This window comes from Aquila chrysaetos, chromosome 9 (genome assembly GCF_900496995.4).
Source record: "Aquila chrysaetos chrysaetos chromosome 9, bAquChr1.4, whole genome shotgun sequence".
In the NCBI taxonomy this organism is placed as follows: domain Eukaryota; kingdom Metazoa; phylum Chordata; class Aves; order Accipitriformes; family Accipitridae; genus Aquila; species Aquila chrysaetos.
The window spans coordinates 29,750,870-29,775,004 of NC_044012.1; the positions used below are offsets into that span (position 1 = coordinate 29,750,870).

Here is a 24,135-nt window from a genome sequence, read left to right on the forward strand (position 1 = left end):
TGGCCAAGTTCAGCAGCAGCTGCCAGGAGTCTTGACAGACTATGCAGTCAAACTTAGTCTCCTTAGAAAATCCCTAAAAATAACTGAAAATTTGTAGGAATACTGCTTTATTAAAATGCATCTGCATAGCAATTACATAGAAGAAACATCTTCAGAAATACCCCTCACTGGACACTCCAAGGACTGAATACATTAGTTCACATTTTTTTCATTTTCACCCCTCCCCATCAAAAGCATAATATGCTGACCTCTGCCTTGGTCTGTGCAGAGTGTGTGTGTGAGGAGGGTTATTATCCTACTTTATTAAAATGGACTGCTTCTCTCTCTTCTATTCTAGTAAGTAAAATAATCCACCAAAACCTCAGAGGACCCTGTTACATCAGCCAACCAAAGCTGGAAAACACTTGAAAAGTCTTTCTTTTAGAGTTTTCAAAAGCTGTAAGAAACTGAGTAGCAAATCATGTTTTGGGGCTTTTCTGATTCAAGTGAGATTTCACCTGTATGAAAAACATAAGCCACTATTAAAAATAATTTTAAAAGACATAAATGAACTTCACAATACATTAAGGACTACACTAGCTATAGAAGAGTACCGATTTCAAAGACCATGCTGCCACAGACAAGATCTGCCTGTGGGCGTGCACACAACGGACTAAGAAAGCCTGGGCTCCCCAGGGAGCACACCAACTTGTTCTCTGTATTTCTTTTCTAAGGCTCCCCAGAATATCATGCTCTGTAGCACTCCACACAAACTTTCCAGCTGGCAAAAGCTCACAACTGTATTTTAATTAAATAACAGCATGTGGGTTACACATGGGCTCTATTTACTTCTTTTCTAGTGAATCCACATATCTTTTTATAACCATCAGCCTACAGAACATAGCTCAAACCATACAGATGTTCTATAATTGTCTCCCAGCCACGTCAGTCCACCAGTCTTTCTGGCTGACTAAGGGTTTGTTTCTGAACAAGAACAGCACAAGATGATCTTCTGCCCTTGAAAAATACTAGTGATTATCTCACGCTGCAGCCACCCTGGATCTGTCAAGGGTCTGCAGTTTTAGAAAACAGAGAACACACATTGCTAACCAGTACTGCATGACTAATTACCACAGTAGCAAATGGGACCTCGTTATTCAAACATTGCGGGATACTTTTATTGTTAACATCTACTCCACCTACAACTCAAAAATACAATCCTGCACAAAGAAGTAACAATTCCTATTTTTTCCCCTTATTCAGTAGAAAACAAAATTTTATGGTTACATTATACTTTCCAAAAGCTTCTTTCAGCTCATTTTGAGCTTTACCTGTTCTCAAATACATATAATTATGCTAATGACTATATAGGATTGGAAAGTCAAATTAAAAGCAGGCCTGCATGTAGCACAGCACATAATACACACACCATGAGAGGCAAGTGAAACTTGCAGCACAGCCTCATAATGAGTGTGAGCCATTCAAGTCCACAGGGTCTTTAGCAATGGCTGAGTCCCACCACCACCACCTCCCTTCTGGCAGCACTAGCGTGCATGGAACTGGGAAGTCAATCCAGCTGAAGACCTATCAAAAGGATATTGGGGATTAGTTTTCACCTAGACTGGATCCCTGAATGATCCTTCATCAGCAAAGCAGATGTGACAGAGAGGGATGGGCAACATTAGTTTAAACTAACTGCAAAAACAAAGTCTCTGCTTTTCCCTTGTGGGACGCCCAGTCAGAAACCCCTTCTCCTGATGCTTACCTGCCTCACACCCCATCGCTCCACTTGTTAGCAATTATTAATAATACATGCATTTCTTAAGTGTGTTCTGCAAGTCATCATCCCACATACAAACAAATATCATGACCAAGTACTTGCAAAGATCACAACAGTTTCAATTCCATCTCGGACATCTTAGTCTGTCCATCTCAATTACGCTCAGCCTTCAGCAACCATCAAGGAGCAAAGCCTGCCCTTGTAAGGCTGTTCTGGTCTTGCATTCCACACCAACTCTCTTTCTGTTTCATTAGTAAGAGAACTTAATTTAACCTGTTGTGTTTGACATTATGGACTATTTAAAGACGCAGCACTGTGCTGAGCTTAGTTGCACAGCTCCACACTCAATTACTCCTTGGGTTCCTCAGACACTACAAAACAACTTTTTTTTTTTTATATGCTCCTTATTTTTGCCTCTGTATTCTCTATTTTGCCACCTGAATTGTCATGTTCAAAGAGGGACTAGCAAGCATTCCTAACTACAGGCTGAATTTCTTACATGTAACATCCCATAATAAAAGCTTTTACTACATCACCTTCAAATTCTCATTTAAAGTAATAAAGAAACGCTTTAGCACTCAGTCATCTGAAATGCCAAGTAATATTATCTGAAATGCCAAGTAATATTCTCAAGGCTTCCCAGTGACCTGCCAGTTCACAACAGTCCTGCTCCCCCTACAAACCGTTGCCTAGTCACTCCATCACCCTGGCCCATCAGCAGGGCCCTGGCTGCACATCTGGCAGAGACACAAAAGCCTAACAGCTGGAACAAAGGGTTTTGGTTTTTTTTCTTTCATTCCAAACCAAGACCAACTGAACTGCTTTAAAACAGTCTTGGGAAAACACATAAGTTGGTAAGAGCCTGGGCAGATATAGTATGTTTTGCTTTCCACATACAAAAACCAAAACTGTGTATCAAGCTGGTTTCTTTAAAATGCTCCTATCTACTTGCCAGTTCTCACGTCCCCCTTTATCTTCAAAATGATTTGCTATTACACAGAGAAAAAAGACAGATCCCCTGGGTACATTTTGCAGAATATCTGGATTTGGGGAAATCTGAAAAATAGGCAAGTTTCAATCAGGTTATCAGATTTATGGGTAAAAACTGTCTAAGTTTGTCTGCCAGGTTAAATCTCACTTCACTGGCAATAAGTCAGACTTACAGAATTAAAGGCACTTCCTCTGTTACTGTCAGTGAGTTGTCACAACTGTTCATAGAGCAGTCTTACTGCACAAAGTCTTTAATTTTGATCTTTATTCATAGCACATAGCAATCTTCTTCATTTAAGCTAAAAAAAAAATGAAAATAAAATTAACACAGAACTTAAGTTAAACAAAAGATTTACATTTAGTTCCATGAACAAACGACTGGAATTGCTCAGGCTCCTGTATCTGTTTACACTTGACAGAGTTCAAAACCTACCATAATTTCAAAACCATAACAAGCTGCTTGGTGCATGCGTGCAGAAGATTGCTGTGACACGCATCATCTAGGAGAAATAGAAATAAATCCCTTGGTCCAATCAAGGTCAGTTCTGAGAGAGGAGAAAGAGGTAACACGATTCACACCACAGCATCCATCTCTATCTCAAAGCCAGCAGCCCAGACAACAATTTGCAGCAGGCTAGGCACCTTGTCTACAGCTTAACATCCTTCTGACTCACACCTTCCCCATATGTTTCCAACACACTGGGCATCATCAGCTGTGACGCAGGTACCTAGTATGCCCATACTGGAACAAATTTATGACGCGGGCCCCAACAAAACCAAACACTGCTGCACAGGTACTCTGAACACAACAAAAACCTCACTTCCCCTCCAATTTTTACACAGTATCACAGATACCCTCACAAAGTAACAACTGACATGACATGGACTCATCATTAAGCCAATCATTAAGGTAAGTTTGCTACTTATTCCATCCTTTTTCCCATTTGCAGTACCTAGCTTTCCCATTCCTCAAATCCAGGATTCCCCATGAAACTTAACACAGCCAAAGATGAAAGGGCTTCGTGGTTTTATCTGGTTTGTTTGGTTTTCTTTTTCATGGCAGTACGACAAATACAATTCATTCAGATGCCTAGACTGTTTCACCTGCCACAATACTATAAGCAGTCTATGGTCAGAAGAAAGAAGGAAAAAAAAAAAAAAAAAAAAAAAGGAGAAACAGTAGTTGAACAGATAGAGTGTCTCAGCACAAGGACTTTGTACAGTGTCTATATAGAGTGAAATCTCTTTTGTCACCTGAAACACTGGATATCTCAATATTTACACTACATATTTGTTTTCTACTCCTACTTTTGTTTCCTACTGAAACTGAGCAAATTAAGCTCACGTATACAGTTTTAATTTATGCTTATTCAGAATTTAAGTTGCATAGAACTTGACATTAAAGGCATTCACCTCATATGCATAGCCAACTACAAAAGAGACTGAAGTTCCATTTTCAGACTTTTTTTCTTATATTAGTTTATTTTAAAAGCTCACAGAGGCCTCACAAACTAGTGGGCAAGAAAGACTGCAGTAGCAACAGGTTCTGGATCAATGTTTGGAAAGTTTACACAAGCACACATTAACACAGGAGATTTTTAAAGAAAGGTGCTAAAGTACTTCATAAAGTATCTCATCAATGTAGCCCATGGCTATTTTTAAAATCTTTATTTTAAACAGAGGTGGTAATAACCTCAGAGTAATACTAATTTCTTAAAGTAATGCATTTCAATCGTGGCAAAACAATTACATTTTGAAATTCAGTGCCAGTGGCTTTGCAGACAAATACTTTAATTTATTCCTCCAGATTGAAGAGCAAAATGAAATTTCTTGATACTTATGCACCATAACTGCAAAAAGGCCTATGTAATAAAACTGTCTCTGCAATTTGCCTCTGAAATCTGAGTCTCAACTGATCTGTAACAGGACACAAGAATTCTTTATTTATCATCCAGTCAAATTTGCTTCAGGACAACTTCTGCTAAGAAACTAATTTGTGTTCCTTTGAAGACATCACATTCCCTAGTACACAAGTGTCCTCACAGTCCATGTCATGTTAGGACAAATACTCATCATGGTCTCATCTCCTACCCCGCAGTGTAACAGAACGGTGGCAGTGCAAGTTCTAGAAGACTGAATCACTTTGACAGCCGTCCGTTGCAAACAGAAACGATAGCACCCACATGCTGCACATCCTTATTCCACAACTACATCATTCTTGAAGTTCACCTGCGGTATTATACTTTTATTTGGTAAATAACAGAGCTGAACTCACTTGACAGCCATCATGCTATCCTGCCTACTCCAGCTGAAAGGTCCAGGGTGAGGAGAAAACAATGATCCAGAACAGCCCAACTCCAGGCACAGGAGGTAGAGGAAGGCTTTATTCTCTGCCTTGCTGTGTGCTAACCTGACAATCCTCTCAAAGCACAAAACAGCATTATAAAAATAATCATGTTTTACAGCAAGCCCAAGAGAGTCCCCTCACGCTGAGGCAGAAAAGCAATAACATTCCCTGCCACAGAGAGTGACTTCAGGGAGGAAACTAGCAACCTCCCTGCAGACCTAGGGCACAGGTTTTGCCACTTCTCCGATATAAATGAATATACTCTGCCAAGGTTTCATGAACAACCAAATAGCTCATGGTCACTGCATATATATTCTTGAATATCAGCTAAGAGAGGACAATAAAAAGGAACAAGGAAAGACAAAACAAGAAAAATATATCCTTTCTCCAGGCCTCGCACAGGAAGAGACTTGGTTAGACTACAGGGAGGACAAAATGGCATTGAATTTAAAAAAAAAAAAAAAGTGTAAGAAGAAACAAAAAACCCACACTCCCCACGTACAACTGTCACCTTGCAGCATCAGTGGAACATTCCTTGCAGGCGAAGGAACAGGTATGAACTGTTCCCAGAGCAATGTACACAGGGAAAGCAGACACATTGTTCCTCAGGCTTGGCACGGGTTGAGCACTGCTGCCAAGAGGATCTAACGCTCAGGGTTGATAAAAATGGAGCTTACATTGGACAGGGCCTCCCTTCCTTGCCTGCAGTCCAACTCCTCTCTCCCCTCTCCCCCACTGCAGAATGTGAGGTTTGTTTCCAAAGATCTCTGCAAGTAGCGTATCGCCTGTCTGGGGAGCAGAAAGAAAAATTTTTTCACCCTATTTTGTATCATTTGTCTTGATTGTTGGTATTCCAACCTTCTCACTCTGTATACATTCATCTGCGGTAAGAGTGACTTGGAGTCAGAAGCATGAAAACAAGCAGAAAAACGCATCTGGTGCTCAGGAAGTAAAGGTTAAAATGGCCAGCTCTAAAGAGAATTAGAGGACTTGGAAGCAAGTATGAGGGACGTCCTTGACATTCTATAACCCCAACAAGGTGGCAGGAACATTAAAGGGGTAAACATCTCATACCTACCTAGTGGTAATTTATTAAAGCTGAAGCTTATGCCTGAACATGGATTCCCATCTCACCCACATCTTCTGACAAATAAAACATTCTCTGCAGCACACAATGAGAATTGTCCAACATAACACTGTGAAAACAGCAAAAAGCTGTTGAAGTGTTACGTGTGCAGCTGATTAAACTTCCGTGTGCAAGGTTCCAAACCATTTTTACATACAAAGAGCTACCACTTCTAACATCTTTTCTTCTTCAATCTTTTTGAAAAAATAGAGTGACCCAGTCTGATCAATTAATTTGAAACACATAGTTAGACATCCACACACTTCAAACAAGACAAGAAAAAGATTAGAAATTTTGCTGGGACATCATCTTTTTCCCTCTCACGCAAGAAACATGTTAGCACATATGAAATGAAGCTTTTTATCACAGAGAAACATTTTGCAATGTTTGCTAAAGAAGGTCAGATACCAAACGCATCTAATCCGCCTGCAAGTCCACCCCATAGCCTGACTCTTCTCACTAGGAACACTTGGTCCCCAGCTGCCATGCACTCTCTACCCACTTTCATAAGCTCTCATCCACATCCCCCGCCTCTGCTACCACCACCTTTCCCAACATGTTTCATCATATCATGTGGCTTACATCCATTCTTCAGATTATGAATCTTTGAGGGTACATTTGTCTTACTGTTTCTGTAAAAGGTATGTAACACTCATGTACATTGTAACAACAACAAAACAAAAAAAAATTCACAGCACTATCACCTCAGTAAGATAAAATTCTGTACCTTACGTTCTCATTTAAGAAAAATCACATTTAAGTACAATACTTCTTACAGATTTGAATCAAAAAATGATAACAGAAGGGGCAAGAACAGGGGGAAGCAGAGGCACAGAGTGAGTCTTATTAAGTTCCAAATGCTCTTGAAAGCTGTGCTTTCCTCCAAATTAACCAATATTAGAGAAACCAGGTAAGAAGGGGAAAAAAAAAAAAATTTGCATTCCTTGTTTTCCTTCCAGAACTACACTTGTGATAGAAGAAAACACATAAATAATTTTCATGACTGAACACTCCAGATACTTCTTTGTACCTGCCAAAAAAATTTTACCATCCTACTACCATGGTCATCCTTGATGGGATCAGTGAAAAACTGCAGTTTCCCATTTCATTTGTAATCAAAGTAGAAAGCCAGTCATCCTTTCCTCTGTACAAAATTCTGCGCACTTTTACAGTAGCATGTAATTATTCCAAGATTAATAAAAATCTGTAAATAAGGGTAATTGTGAAATAGAACTTTTAATCTAAGTTTTGAAACAATTTAAGTTTAAATACAATTACTAGTAATAATTGCAACAACTAGAGTGCCAAAACAGTTTTTCGGAAAATGTTAATTCTTTTGTCCCCCAAACTATGTTCCTCTTGAACTTGAGAAAGGCCCAGTTAAACATCCTGAATATGCATAGTTTTTGTACCTTGAATTGTTTCAGTATAAAACAAAGCTATCAACGTTAAAGCTGAGGGAACAAGCTAAAAATATACTGTGTTGTTTGAAAGCCCACGTACATAATCATTCAGCACTTCCCTTCCATCTCAATGGAGGAGGAAAAACTGAAAAACAAAACAGAAACAGGAAATTTCTACAGCACAAATATTCTGGAAAGTTCTAAAAACATTTTCTTTACATTTGTTTACATCAAAAGGATCAAGCCAAGCAAAAGATGGATAGTTACAGTTTTTTCCATTTATACAAATAAAAATCCAGATGATAAAAGTTTTTTGTTGATAAACATTACCATTCAGACACTGGACATTCCCTCCAATGTGGGCTGAAAACTACAAACAAATTAGCTACAAGCTTAGCAATAAGCTAAGCATTAGCTTTTGTATCACCCAAGAATGATGCTATGGAAAACCAGGAGCTATCTTATAGTAGGGGAGATACCTAATGGCAACAAGAAACACAATGTGAAACTTATCCGTAAGAAAAGGAAGCTATTTGCACAGTGAAATGAAAATATGAGCATGTAAACAGATACAAAGTAGGCTGAACACCACATGCTCCCTGCAAATGTGCCCAAGCGTTCTCAGGAGCAGTTCTGTTCTTTTGATCAAATACACGATCTCAACACGCGACTGATTCATTTTTCCCCAAGGTCCCAATCTTTAGTTAGGGAATCTCCCCAGCATGCCAGGCAGCCACATGACAAAAGCCTCAGCCTGCAAAGGTTCTCCTTGCACCAGGGAGGCAAAACAAAGCTGTACCATAGCCAGGGCTCTCATATTAAGTCCAACATAGGAATGGTTATTTCTCCATCACTTGACCCAATGGACACTCACACGTTAAGCACAGGTAAATGCCAAACACCTTTAACAGAGACTTCCTGAGGTCAGAATGTGGCCTAAAATACCTCTAACTATTAAACTTTTCTCGCAGGGCAAAGAAGGTAAGTGAAGTGGAAGAAAACAAGCATGGGAACATGCTACTTCTGCTCAAAATGGTAACGGGAAGAAAGGTTGGGAAATCTCTTGTTCCCATAAGAGTGAGTCAAATTATGTGCAAATGAGAAAGGACAATCCGATATGAAGAGACATTCAAAGTGTTTTCTTCTCTTTGATATAAAGTTTTACCATCAGTTCAGACCTGCATATGAGCAGTCATCCAAACCCCTCCTCACCAACACCCTTCTACAAAGGCATCAAAATCCGACTTCAGGGATAATGCCAGATTCACCAATTTCATTCCAACTCTTTAAAATTTCACCACAAAATTCTGATTCATCTCACTAAATGCTGTCTGAGCAGTTTTGCAGCATTACAGCTCAGCCAGCACCTCACTTTTCAGAGGCAGTCAGCCCTGGTACGTAGGCAGGATGGGGTTTGTCGTCCCCACCCTGTAACAGCAGGAATCCCCTTATGCAAGAAGAGTTCTTTTCTTGTGCACAGCAGAGCTTTTGAGGAAGCGGGATTTGGCCCACACACATCACATTTATTAAGCAGGGTCTAGCAGTCAGAAAATGTCTCCTCAAATCTCACAATTTTTAGGTGTTGCTTGGTAACACTATACCTAAAGTCAGGGTCCGTTTCAGTGTGCTCCCGAGCGTCAGGGAGCATGGGCAATTCACAACACAGCAAACACAGGCAAGCCAATTTCAAGAAGTGACAGACAGACAGACTGCGTGCTATACTGGGGAATGATATGTTCTCTGAACAGATTTCATAGAATCATAGAATCATTTAGGTTGGAAAGGACCTTTAAGATCATCAGGTCCAACCACCAACCATGCCCACTAAACCATGTCCTGAAGTGCCTTGTCTATGCACTTTTTGAATACCTCCAGGGATGGTGACTCAACCACTTCCCTGGGCAGCCTATTCCAATGCCTGACAACCCTTTCAGTAACGAAATTCTTCCTAATATCCAATCTAAATTTGGTCCAAAACGCACTACTCTCTTAAATCAGTCAGTAAATGCCAAGTTTACTATTTCTTAAATAGTGCATTTCTGTCATCCTTTTCAAAGAGATAAAATACAGAACTTTTCATTACCATCTGGCTGCAGAAATTTGGTAGTATTTCTCTTTCTCACAGGGGGTGCTCAGGTAATCTCCAGCTACTGAAGGTTCAAATCTGACTTTCAGAATTCAGAGAGTACTCCAAAGGAAGAGCATGCTTTTTTGTGCAAGGGATTTCCTTCTTCAAAGAGTAGTAAGAAGAAGCTGGAAGGTAAAACTGCATCTTAAATCATTTCAGCTGTTCTCAGCTTAATCACATACCGCCTAACAACTGTCTAAACCACCTTCCCACTGCACAGCTGGGAAGCACTGAGTGCCTGATTGTTCTTTCCATTTTCTCCCTACAAAACACTATTCCATGCATCTTTCGTTTACATTAGCCACTTCTTGATCGCAGTAAGTAGAACAAATAGCAGGTATAAGTTTATACAATATGTCCTTCATCCATTTTATCTTGCAACATGGCATTTTTATTTTTATTTGCCATTGCTGTGTAACACTGCATGCATACATGATTCCATTATTTCTTGGACTCTTTGCTCTTACTGCCTCCTCCTCCTCCCATGCACAGCACGTCAGCCCCACGTCACCTGACAGGAGGGTGGCTGCACAGCCCAGCCACACAACAGCCCGATGCTCCCGTGTTCCCCAGGACGCGGTCAGTGCACTGGTGGGGGACCACAAGCCAGCCGACCCCATGTTTGCACCAAGCTACAGCCAGCGAAGATGCTTTTCTGGAGCCCAGAGCAGTGGCTTGGTACAAGAACACTCCCGGGACACTGCAGAAGACTACATCTTAAATTGCTTATCAGGGTCATTGTTACAGGCGTGGCCTTCATTTACATTTTTTAGATTAAGTGTGTTATTTCCTGCTAGGTCTGGATCTTTGTGGAGTTAAAACAATGATTTGCTAAAATTCCTTCTGCATTCTCAACTAGATTTGGTGTATTTCCTGCCCTGAACTGTGAAATACTGCTGAATTATGGAACAAATCCAGAAGTAAATCCAGTCTCATCCAACATCTGCAATCTCCAACCCCAGCAATCAAAACTTGCCAAATATGCACTGTGGTTAGCAAATAATCTATACTGCCTTCCTTAATGTGGCAGGTATTTATTAGCCTCAACCGTGAATCACTAAACCAAATAGTACATTTTTTCCAAGCTTCATTCAGGCTTAAGATTTACCTTAAGTTACTTGTAAAGAGCAGCTTTGCACTGCAGTACAGAGTCCTGTCATATCTTGAGGAAAGTCCACTACAAAGGACTACTTTCACCATGCTCAAGTTGCTCTCTAAAATGCCATTTCCTTTCAGTACAGTAAACATGCACTGGCTGTATGAACAACTCACAACTGCTGAAAGAACAGGAACAATAGTGGGAACTTGGCTGTCTCCCAGCATTAGCGACATGGACAACAGCATGGGAAAGCAGGAACTGAGTCAAAACAACTTTAGATCAAAATATTAGTAGGGAGGCAGTGAAGTTACCTCTGCTTTGTATGTATAAATGAGGTTTAACAATCCACTTCAGCCTTGTACCAGAAGCATACTCCCTACTTCAGACTCAAATTAAAGGCGAGGGGGACAGGGGCAGACAGTCCCCCAGCTCCAGCTGCTCTGAGCCCGGAATGACACAGTCATTACAAAAAAAATTACCAGGTCTACAAATGGTTACATCTTACTGAATGCAAACCTTATTGCACTGAGTTAACCTAGAATGCACTATTTCATAAAAGCATTTTATGGTAAATTAAACTTAATACCACACCTACTTAAAACAAACTGTCTTGGATTCTGCACTGTTTCCTTGTGTGAGCTCTGAAGCTGCGCAAGGACGAGTGGCCTCCGGCCAGCACGCCGGCCTCCCACAGCTGAACAGCACTCTCTCGCGTTCCTGCGGGGAACGGGCTTCCTTGGCCGGGTTTATTTTGTCTGCTTGCTCTTAGCAATGACACAAAAGTTAGAATTCCTCTTCTACAGCAGCATTCAGGAATTAGGAAAATGCCCTGCAACAGGGCTTCATGTACTCAGATTATTTGAAAGGAAGATTTAGCTGCTGACATCAGCACAGCAGATACACCTCAGACACTACCTGGGTGTGAGGGATTTTTAAGTCTTTGGAAAAAATGTATGCCTGAAATGTGATTGCCCCATCATCAAAAGTAAACGCCATAACAGAATAGCAGCACTGTCGACAGGAAATCCCCAGGCAGCACACACAAAGGGAAGCCACACAACACCAACACAGAATGCCTTCCCTCCCTTAAATCAGTGATAACCATTACCCGTGGCACACAGACCGATGATTAAGGTTTCCTTCCATCCCCATCAAAATACTATTGCAGTGACATGCCACGACAGCATGGTTATTAACGAGCTGCCACTTCCTTTGGAGTCACCTGATAAAGAGGTATCAAAACCACTTTTAAAAGGTAGCAACTAAAATCTTGTCAAAACAAACTTTAGATCTTACTTCTTACTTAAATACATCAATTTTCTTTTGATTTTGTAATTATTGTTTAATGACTGTTGATAAAGAATAAGGTCTTTTTAAACCATCACAGTGCTGCAGGGTAACACTTTATTTAAAATATGCCATTTTCTTTTGGATGCTTTCAGGATGTAGCATTTGTTTGCTATTTGAACAAAGACAAGTGCCAGACTGAGAAGAAACAGCTCATCAAGAATGGTACCTAGCATGCTCCAGAGACTCACCATCATCATCCACACCAGAAGGCCAAAACTGAGCAATGAATCTGGAACCCATTTGCATTTCAACTGTGTATCACAGTATTACGTATGTATAACACAGCTACAAGATTTATGAGAGATTCTCTGCTCCTAATAGGACACTGGGCTCCCACAGGCTTTTCGGACCTTCATTTTGTTAAAGTGGAGCCAAGACCCCTCTTAGACCATACCTATAATGTTTTCATGTTTTCAAGGCATCTTCAGCCACTCACCTGCCCCAGATGCTTCTCCTGTCACACTGAGTTGAAACTAATGAAACTATCCATTTTATGAGGCATCAGGATTTGTGCATCTACCACATGCACTGTGGGGGGATCCAGACCAAGCCAACATCTGGCTGTCAAGAGAAAGACCACATCTTCACTAGAGATCACAGTGCTCTCTCATACAAGGGGGTGCCGTGGTGGCTGCTCTCAGCTTTTCCAGCTGTCTTCTCTCATCTACTGACTTTATCTGTCTTACCTGCATTGAACAGCAATCACATAGCTCTCCATCAAGCCCCAGGATTTTGACTGTTGATTGTCTCCGATACCACAGCAGCACAGGTGGAGGCCCAGCCAGCACTCTGAGCAGGGTCCCTCACTAACCATCAAACCAGCCAGGACCATTCTGAAGGTGGCTCAGCAGAAGCAACCACCAAAGTCGCAGCTAGTTCCTGACCAAGGTACTAAAAATTGCACAGTTCACATCCTGACACCAACCCTTCTCTCCCCACAAGCACTGCAGCGCCTGTTCAGAATCAGCCAGAGCTCCTATTCTTTTCCTTCAGCACCTATTCTGGAATAGATCCAGAGCTTTCCTATCTCTTGCCAGCTCTGCCCCCACTGCAAGAATTCTGGCCTCCACTCACCAAGCTGGCTTATGTTACCTGGTCGCATTTGTGACACAGATCATTGTTTATCAGGGTGCTCCTACAGTAGCCTCGGATACATCAAAAAAGAGATTACATCATCAAAATTGCAGCATCCCACAAAATGCCCTGGGGCAGAGCAACAATTGCTCACAACTTTGAGATGGCTAAGGACAGGAACAGAACCGAGAGCACTCCACCAGTAGCTGTGACCACAAGCAAGCCAAAAAAGCTGGTTTTTGGACAAAGGGCATTACAAAGTAACAGGAAACCTCTACTGTGGCTGCATACCTGGCATGCTGACCAGCTTGACAGTGTGACTGATGCAAGCAGCTGGACAACAAGACTATTGAGCTGCGCTTAAATGACTTCTTATGCAAGTCAGACCTAAAGATGTCTTGTATCAGCTGCAGCGAAGCTCCTCACCAGCTGGAAAAGGAATGATGAATACCCCGTGTTCCCTGGAAAATACTCAAAGATAATAAATATAGCACATGGTCACTGAAAGACTGGCACTTGAATACAAAATTACAAAAATTAACCAATTAAAGATGATGAAAAGATCACAGGAAGATCACCCTCCTAGGAGGAAGGTACATGGCAGGGCAGAGAAGGAAGTGATGATGCAGAATACAGAGAGCAATGATTCAGTCTCTGAATTTCAGCCGCTCAACTACAGATGACCACAACGCATTTGGCGATTAGTGCGCAGTGCTCTGCTTTATGCTTATCTGAGAGTTTGACTGAAGGGGACCAAATAACAAATACAGTTTGTAACTGAAAATATGACTGAAAGCAACTCAGTAAGTTTGGATTCCAGGTTGATGGAAAAGGCAGCAAGAGGAATCAGTGCTGACATCAGCTGGATGGTGAAGAGCCAGCCCTGAAAACGCCAGGAAGAGGAGCACCACCAGCAGCCTACTGGAAAACACAGGCTAAGGCAGGAAAACCACAGGCAGTCCTAGCAAGAGCTGCAGACAGACCTAAAAGGCAACCTGGACCCTTTTTCCCCTACCACCAGCAAAAGCTCAGTTGTATGCCATACAGGTTATCTCACACCACCTATAATCTGAATGGTTAGAATCAAAGGACCGATATATTGCTGGAGTCACAAAACCACAAGCTTCTGAGAAATTTCTCCCAACAACGCGCACATGTATAGTACAAAGAGACAATTTACGGAGAGTGAACCAAACACAGAGAGGTGTTTAAGAGTCCTGCTCTTCCCCCAACAAAGAAACATCAACTAATTTGACCAAAACCAGACTGTGTTATCACACCAGCTAGGAACTTCTGGATTCTTGAACAACCATCCAAAAGACTCATAAAAGCCTTATGTAGCCATCTGCAAGGCTCAATCAGCCCTCTTGGCTTTCCTCTTTTATTTTTCTTTTCTTTTTTACTGGTTGGTACAGTTGCAGCAATAGCTCTCAGTAGCTCTCATTAGTCCATCTTCTGTCATGAGAAAGTTCAATGCTCAGTCTTCCCTAGGAACCTGCTGCTCAGTAATCCCTGTTTCAGTGCTATGCATCACACTAAAGAAAACACCAACCAAGAGCAAGCTGCAGTATTTCAGAGTCCTGCGGCATGCCTCATTAAGAGTGCAAATGATCCAGGTTTGATAAACTTGCTCTTCTCATTATTACAACTCAAATTGAAAAGGGAGCTCATGGTTGCATTACTAGACAGAACTCTGCCTGCATCTAATACAACCTACTGAACAAAACATTTTGCCAGACACAAAGACCACTTTTCAGAAACTTAGAGCTGTCACTCAACACCCATGACCACAGGACACAGACTTCTTGGTGGCCAGCTATCATTTCACACTTATTCAGGCAGACCACAAACTATGCTGTGCTCAGAAAATACTATGAGGATTTCTTTTGACAACTTTCCTACACATCACAATAATACATATCCTATTCGGAGATCAGAAGAGGAATCAGCAAGTAATTAGCAGATAGCTGGCACTGAGTGGGTCCACTGATGTCAAACTCCACCACTGCATAGGAGTAAAACAAATACACAGCAGAAGAGATACAACCTATCAATAACTCAAAATAGTAGCTTTAAAAATGGATTTTCATTATAATATTTTTTAATTAAGAGTTACAGCTTCTTCAGGTATGTCTACTTAATGAATTAAGTATCTTAGCTCCCCAAGACAGATTAAATAACACAAAGCTTGACAACTAAACCCAACATCTCTGGTTACTCCTGATTATAAATAGAGAGAACTGATAAATATCTCCTTAGTAGCCTTCAGCTGTAACATCAACACGGAAAGTGTCAAAAGGCACAGCTGTGCTTTTCCCTTAAAATTTCTTCTTTATATATATACTTAATATGAATATCACAATTGTCCTTCCAATATTTTCTTGCAACACAGCAGGAGAGCGTACACTAATGAAAATGCCTAAGAAATACTTCAAGGCCTCTAAAAGAACATATACACACAGAAAATATAACATACCTGTTCTGTTACAGACTAAACTGCAAATTGTAGATACCATCCCAGTGATCTTCTGGACTGATCAAAAAGTTTGTTTTGTTTTAGAGTTTTTTTTCCTTGCCTTATGGAAAATCACCAGATAGATGTGAAAGCAAAAGCATTCAGAGACCTCTTTCACACTTCTCTTTACATGAAGAACATTCGCACCCTCATCATACTAAAATCTGATATATTGTGCTAATTTTTTAATGTACAATTTAAAGAAAGCTTGCCTCTTAAAAATCTAGCTAATCAAACTAAAAAAAAAAATAAAAAATTAAGAAATGTCCAGAGACTTCCATGTTTTACAATACTAGTCTCTAACAGGAAAAGATTTTTAAGAAAATGCCCAGTTCTTCAAGTACTATTTTCTCTCCCTGCTGCAAAAAATTTACAGTAGGCAATCTCATCTCACTACTGATTAAAGCACATACAAGGCAAGGATTGTACAATTAAATGTTAAATGAGGGAAGCCAACTCTTTGCTATGGTTTCAAAATGTGCCTAGCAAACAGCTAACATTAAAAGGTTTAAAGTGTCACTGCTGATTACATGCTGAATTTACAGCTGAAAAAATTGCTAGATTCATGCAGACAATACCACAAACAAATGAAAACTGATACTTGATTAGTACAGAAGACATTAAAACATTAAGTAATTAGGTTCAAAGTAATACAGCATCTATTCATAAAGGCTTTAAAAATCAAATTCATCTTTTATAAATGTGAAAATATCAGACAAATACCAATCACTGTGCAAAAGTAACCCTTCAAAGCTGGCAGACTAGCACAGTAAAGGAAGACTGTTAAAAAGAGCTTTTCACTGAAGAGGGCCCTAAGGATTGTTCGAAGAGAAAGTGCTCACCGAGACAAGTGAAACCTATTAACAGAGTCAAATTAAAAATAAGTAAGGAATTGTAAAAATACACACTTCTAAAGCCATTAGTACTGGCCATTTTACTTAAATAGCAGGCAGCAGCTCTAGCTAGCAGCAGGAGAAGGAGTACTTCTGGAAGCAGCAGTCTCCAGAGTTCAAGGATAGCTTTTAAACAAATGGGGAAGAATATTTCTAATATGCAGTATGCAAAACTACAACTCCTATGGTTAGACATAAAAAAGGAAGAAATTCCAATTAATAAGAGGGTTTTCTGAGGCACATTCAGGTAATCTGAAGTCTCCTCATTTTAAATGAGGATTAAAGATAAAATAGCCTCTCTCACCCTAAATAAATCCCAAGTTTAATGTTACTATTCAGCAAGATCAGAAAGAAACTGCAAAGTAAAACCATCGCTACACATGAACATTCTCAGGATTTCTGAAAACAGTTAAAAACATCCAACTTGGTAAGCGCAATTACATTAAAGAGTACACTTACCCACAAATATTGCAGCAACTTCAGCAAACGTGGACAGTAATAATACTCCATTTTCCAAAGCACAAAGTTAACACAAAACCATCTTCGTTAGAGTCAGCCTCCCCACTCTTCCCCGCCTCCAGCAGAAGTTAAAAGCAGACCGGAGCAATTAAAAGCAACATGAATAATGTACAGTGTCTGTTTACACAGCCCCACGTCACCACGCTGAGCTCTGTGCCTTTAACAGATGCTGTGGCTACTTATAAGCAGTAGCTGAGCTACCAGCACCATGTGACTTAACCACTTGTTATTTAGCATCTAACTGCTCAGACTTCTCCCATCTCGGTAATCCGTAACGTGTTAGTCTAGAATTAATAATAGTACTTGGGGTTTCGCACTAAAAAGCCCTTCATCTGGAAGGAAAGAGAAGCTTCTAAACCCACTCGGTTTTGCAGGCTGGATTATGAAACGCTATTAATGCCACCAGAGTTGTCAGGGTTGCTAGCTGACCTTATTTTTTGGTAACGTACAAGAAAAATTAAAAAAGCCACACACGACAGAAAAGCTCCTGCTTTTAATATAAAAACATCTTTTGTGAACGAGAAGAAATAGACACAACAAAGTGTCTTTTTATATACCACTGGAATGTTCCCAGCAAACAAATACTACCAAAAAAGGAAAGAAAGCCTGGGCAAACCGAGTTATTAACCAACACTGGGTCATCCTCCTCTGGGCTGTTAGAAATAGGAAGCAGAGCTAAACGACCAAACAGTGGTAGGTATTTTGTGAAGAGCAAAAACTGGAATTGTAACATTTCTATCTGTTCCTTCTTTTTTGACCTATGTCCTTTTTTTGATGGGAAAAGGAAAGACAAGTGACAGGAGCCAGTCAAGGGAGGACCCTGACTGCCTTTCCCCCTGATGCAGCACTCAGGCTCTCACCTTTCCTGGGCAGGGACAACACAGAGGTGACACAAAACAGCTTCCAGGACTCCACAATTCCTTTGCTTGCAATTTTGCTTCTGGATCTTTAAGAAAAATACCCCCACTTTTCTAATGGTTACCTATAAGATCTTGTAGAGCTCACAAATTCTTTTGATTTTCTTCCAGGCAGATTCAGTTTTTAGGCTAACAGAACAATTCACACATGATGGTTTTTTTTAGTACATCTGTTTCCATCTGGGAAGGAGTGAAGCTGCAATATTAGAGGCTTTACACAATCAGAAGATGAGAAGGCTTACTTTTCAATGGGCAGGAGAGAGACCTGTGATGGGCAGAACTGCAAACACTGGTGAACTGTGACATGCCAAACTATAAATTCATCTGCACATGTTTATAAAATATTTATCCTCTCTCCCCTGCAGTTCATTTCCAAAATATTTTTAAGAGACAGCTTATGATTTTCTTAAACAAATCCTTCTCCACCCACACATCACAGTCTCAAATAAGTGCATCTTTATATGGACAGCATTATGGATACCAGATTTTCCTTGCCAAAGGACAAACCCCCAAAGTTTAATATAAAATAATAAAATGTATAACCAGAGGCTTCAAAATAATTCATGCCTACACCAGTTCTAGTACCAGAGTGCTCCATTTTAACTACACAAAGCAGCAATTTTGGTTATAAACCATAGTTGCATTAAAGCTGCTCTGTTTCCAAATGAAGGCGCAATCCCTTCAGCCCGACAGAGCAAGTGCAGTTACTTCTATTTGGGGGACGAGCTGCATCACACATTCCACAGTTTTTAATTCATAAGACTCCTATCACTCCCGATGACTTAATCGGGAATTGAGGTTTGTGACTGAACGTCAGAGAATTAAAGACTTGTGTCAGCTGTGATGGAATCATTACAATTTATGAAAGACAATACTTGAAAACATCTTCTGAAATTCAAGTGGTTTACTATAGCATGCTGCAGTTATAGTGCCTTCTAAGGGAGCACAGGGTGCATAATAACCTGAAGTCTCACAACAAGCTACAAAACCAGGGAAAAGACCCCTACAACAGTCTAAGGCACTAACCCATGCAGATGAGCTCTCTGCCTGCTAGAGAGTCCAGGAGATTTGCAGCTAATTCTGTGAGCTATAATCCCAGTTGTCCAGAGCAAACATAAGAACAACTTTATTTTTATACCTACACTATGAGGCAGGCAGGGCTAAACCACAACAGACAGAGTATTTTACTTAATGAAGGAGTAAATATTTTTAAATGGGCAGGGAAAAGTTTTGTCTTCTCAATACTGTTAGCTCTAGCAAAGCAAACAGGAAGTTATTTATTCACATAAATTCTATTCTTTTCCTTAATTCTCTGTTAGGTGAATGCCTTTAAATCTGAAACTATTTCCTTCTTTACTAGAATCAGGCTACATCAAAGAGAGAAAAGGGAAAGGAAAAAAATCTTATGTTGGAATAGAACCTTTAAGCACTAAGCTACAATTAGCAGTAATATTTGTAACACAGTCAGTCACTTGTTAAAAAAATACTAACAAATAACAAAGTTTACAATCATAAACTTATTCTAACCTCCAAGAATCAGAAAGAAAGGCCAAAATATTCACACAGAAATCATAAATTAGAAGCATTTGCCTTAGAGGTGAATTTGTGTCTTTGTCACTCATGCACCCCAGAAAGCAGAAGTCCATCTCCCATCCTAACACCAAAGACACAGCTATCTGGCTGACTCCTGCTGCGCAAGTCACTTTCTGAACATCTCAAAAAAAGGCAGCCAAGAGAATACTGAAACATCTAACTACAAAGTAGCAGGAATAGTTTTACAGATCATAACTTGTTCTCCAGTACACAAGATGTATAGTGCTACTGACCTCAGAGAAAAATATATTCCAAGAAATCTGTCAGTCTTCAAAGATCTTCTCAGTTTGAAGGTTCTAAAGCATGACACCTCCACAGTCTCAAGGACCATCACATTAAAATCCAGACTTCATTATCCTCTATTCTGGAACAGCCCATATAAATAAGGGGGCAGTTCCAAACTGTGGTATTTCTATTATTCATGGGGAGAGAAACCATCTTTTCAGGTTGTAGAACACATTATTATTTTTTTTAAAGTACACAGAGACGTTGTAGCCCAATTCTTCCTCAAACTCCAGCATATAAACCACAGATAGTATGATATGTTCACAGTCATTAATTCACCACAGTCCGACACATTCACAGTCATTAATTCACCACAGTCTACGAAGGTGGTGAAGTATGGAAGCTGCTGCTGTAAGTACAGAACACCTTTCCTTTCCACCAGGAACAACACCTCTTTGAATGCTGTGATGCTTTACCAGCCTTGTAATACTTAAAGCACTGAAGATTTTCTTTGTAAAAGACAAAGTACCACCCATAGTAAAAACACAGACAATGATAGCCTACCAACAACACTGGAATCTTTATAAAAAGTCTTACTCTGTTTTTAAGCAATACAAACTCAAAATAGCTAAAAAATGCAGTCTAGATGAGTGTGAAATCTCAAGAGTATCACCCTTCACAATTTCAACCACCAATCCCATATCATCAATTGTATATTGTAATGGCTTGATTTCAAAAAAGTCCTAAATAATGTTTTGAAAAATAACATCATTGGAAGTAGATTCCCTAGAATATAATCACAAAGAAATTACTTCTCCAGAAGTAAAATTATACTATTGCACCTTGCATCCATTTACAATTGTGTTCATCCCTAAGAATCTAGTTCATTAGCTGTCCTGGAAAATTTCATTCAAGTAGTTGTTTATTATCATAGGCAGATGGGAAATAATGCAACAAATGCATATTAATTTAAGTTGGTTTGTTAAATATCAAAATAATACAGGACAGCTCATTACACTACTTTAGTAGTGAATGTGAATGAAAGTGTATCTTTTATTCTACATTAAAATTCGCAACTTATCACTTTGAGCACTACAGTCTTATTAGAAAGGTAACAATATCTTGAGTGACCAGCAATATGCACTGTAGCATATTTTTTTGTCACTATGCCACAAGAAAAAGCAAATAACTTCACAACTAAACAGACAGACTAGACAGCAGCAGTTTTGGTTTTTTCTAATCCTCTCTTAAAGGTGTACTAAGCAAAACACAGACTGCATTCAAATTCAGAGGAAATATGTCACTTAACTGTGATTCTCCTGTGGATCTCTCTTGACCTCTCGCATCCCTTGAACTCAACTACAATGCGTCTCTCCACCAGAGGGAAGTATTGAAACGTACTGATGAGAACAGCGACTGCACAGCAAAAGTCTTTGTATTTTCTCCAAATGAAAACAAAGGTATTAACCTTGGTGCCAGAAGAAATGGTTCAGTTTTACATAATCTTCTGCAATATCTATGTGGGGCTTTGGAAAACGTGAGAGTATGGCGAGTTTTCCACCTCCCAAAAGCACATAAAAATCACTTCTCTGCACCTGCTCACTCACAATTTATATGCACGAAGGCCAGACTGCCCTTTTTGCTACCATGGCACTGCAGAACAACAAATGCACCACGATTTAGCTTTTCAAAGCAATACAAAGGACTAAAGCACTCAGATCCTACTGAATTCCAGTGGATGCTGGACATGCAAGTTTTCTCTCTTAGTGGGGTTGACAGCCTTCCTTTCCTGTCTCAGGCTACACTTGATGAAGTCAAAGGTTTATTCTGAGTAACCTCACACTTAACAAGCAAGTTGGAGAATAACAGTCGTATTTATCTGAGTACGCGACCTGAATAGTTCAATTATCCCAGCACTATTTCTGAAAGCACTTTTCTCCCACATATTCTACCTTGTCAATGACACCTTTACATATTTGCACTGTAAACTGATGGCATAAACCAACTTCTAGGGATGGAATGATAACTGCCAATTCTGTAAATAACCCAAACTTCCCCTAAGATGAGCATTCAACCTGAAGTCCATGCTACAAATGGGAAAGACAAGGGGATATCAGCCCTTGGATACCTTCCATGAAGTTTTAAGACTAGAATTGGAACAACGTGAGCCTGTTTCCAAAACTCCTATTAGGAAACTTGTTTACAAAATCCTTATAGCTTTGGCTGTTTTCTTTTTCTTCACTAGAAGAGAAAAAAAGAAGTCAGTTCCTTTTCTTTTTTTGTCTATTCTCTATTAAAGGGCTGTAAATAGCAGTATGAGCAATTACAAAAACAGGATGTCTGCAGAGGGCAGTACATTCAGTCACCACATGAGTGTGCTAGCAGACTACGAGGACAGATGAGATTTGCCCTTGGGACAGTTAGTATGGCAACATCTTTCAGTCACCCCTTTTCCACACAAGTGGAAGAGTTTTGAAAAGATGTGGGACATCCAGATTTTCAAAAACTTCAAATATGTATGCATAGAGTTATAAAAGAGCGCACTCTGATGTGACTACAGTATTATTCCAGTGTTTCCACGCACAAGGTTAAATAAAAAAAAAAAAAAACCAAACAAAAAAAGCCAAAACAAAAAAAACAACCCACAGAACAAAACACAAAAACCACAGCACTTGCAGTGGTTCAAAACAAGTTCTTCCAGTAAGGAAGCATTTGAGTGGCAGCAGCAATGTCTCTTAGAAGTGTAGAGCTCTGTGCTGTTGGTGTGGTTTTCAAATCCTTTACTTTCCACAGAAACTTCTGATATTTCATTTATTATATACCTTTGGGAAGATCCAGATCTTTGCTTTGTATTTCAGAACAGCATCTGGACACAGGATGCTACTTCCCAACATAAAATTCATCTGTGGGCTAAAGTCAGGACAGCCTTCTGCAACTTAGGAGAACATCACCCAACAATTTTAAGTGGGAATTTACCCCAAAAGTATGCATATTAGAGACAAATCAGACTACCAAAAATGTCAGCTGTGATTCTTCACATAAATAGTTCTCTGTGTGTTCCCTACAGAAAGAAAATTAAAGTCATTCTTCAGGCTATGATACAGTTCTATTTGTCTGCACAATTTTCCATAAAAGATTTTCTGGAATCTAACCAATTTTCATTACCTAAGCTGAGAAAAAAAAACCCAAAAAGCATAATGATGTAGACCCATCTTAAGAGTTCAGGATGAAAATTCTTTGCTTAGAAAGAAAAATGAACACGCTGCATGGCTACAAATTTGGCATAGATGAGTGTGGTAGAATCCCAGGGAGAAGAGTTCTCTGGCAGTTAAACTCCACAGAAAGTGCATCTGCTCCTTCTGCTAGGCACACCCCCCCCTTTCTTTCACAGCTATTTGCAAAAACGAAAACAGTGCTGAATGGAGTAAGCCAAACTGCATCTCCCATATCTCTCCCCAGCCCCTGCCCCAGAACCTCCTCCAAAATAACATACCATCCCGTTATCTGTCCTTCTGTCCTTATAAAAACTGTGGCGGCTTCTCTGAGTAGAAACCAATGAGAAGTCTGTTCCGTCTGCTTTGTCTGAACTCTGCTTGGTCCACTCTTTCCTAGAAGCCTGTTAAAATAAAGTTATGTATGTTGTTACATATATATGCATACATATACATATGTATATAAAATGCCCTTTTGAAAAAAAAACAGAGGGAGTCCAAAGCTGAATACGCAAAATGGAAAAACATTATAGCCATCAATGTCCAACTGGCTATGCATTAATGCATTAACTGTCATGGTGTTAAGGGAAATCACCTGCATTTCACCAAAGTCACTACCAGCAGTGAAGTTTCACATACAAATGAGGGCCATTCACCCAGTGAAAAAAAAAAAAAATTTGCTTCCTTCAGAAAAAAAAAACCAACAAAAAAACCCCAAACTCCAAAAACAGTACTGTTGACGACTCATAAAATAAACCCAAACTACTTCTTTTCAAATAATTATAAAATTGCAGAGTTAACAATTTTAACATCCTAGGTTCATAGTATTAATAAAAGAACATGCCCACATTTTAAAGCTTTTTCAAGCTCTCCACGGAAACATCAATAAATATTTATACACTTTAAACAAAAATCTAGTCAGCTAGTACAATACAAATTCCTTGAGAAAATACAACCCAAAAGGAAATGAACTCTATTCAAAAGT

The 24,135-nt window shown here is 39.8% G+C and overlaps 1 protein-coding gene across 1 annotated transcript in view; it reads right to left on the minus strand.

Annotated features, from left to right (window-relative positions):
* Positions 1-17,317, minus strand: part of KIAA1671 (KIAA1671 ortholog) — a 47,611-nt gene extending 30,294 nt beyond the window's left edge. Inside the window, exon 1 of the mRNA XM_030025113.2 lies at positions 17,144-17,317. Coding sequence (XP_029880973.1) covers positions 17,144-17,194 — 51 coding nt within the window. The 5' untranslated portion in view covers positions 17,195-17,317. The remainder of the gene's footprint in view (positions 1-17,143) is intronic.
* Positions 17,318-24,135: the final 6,818 nt, after the last annotated feature.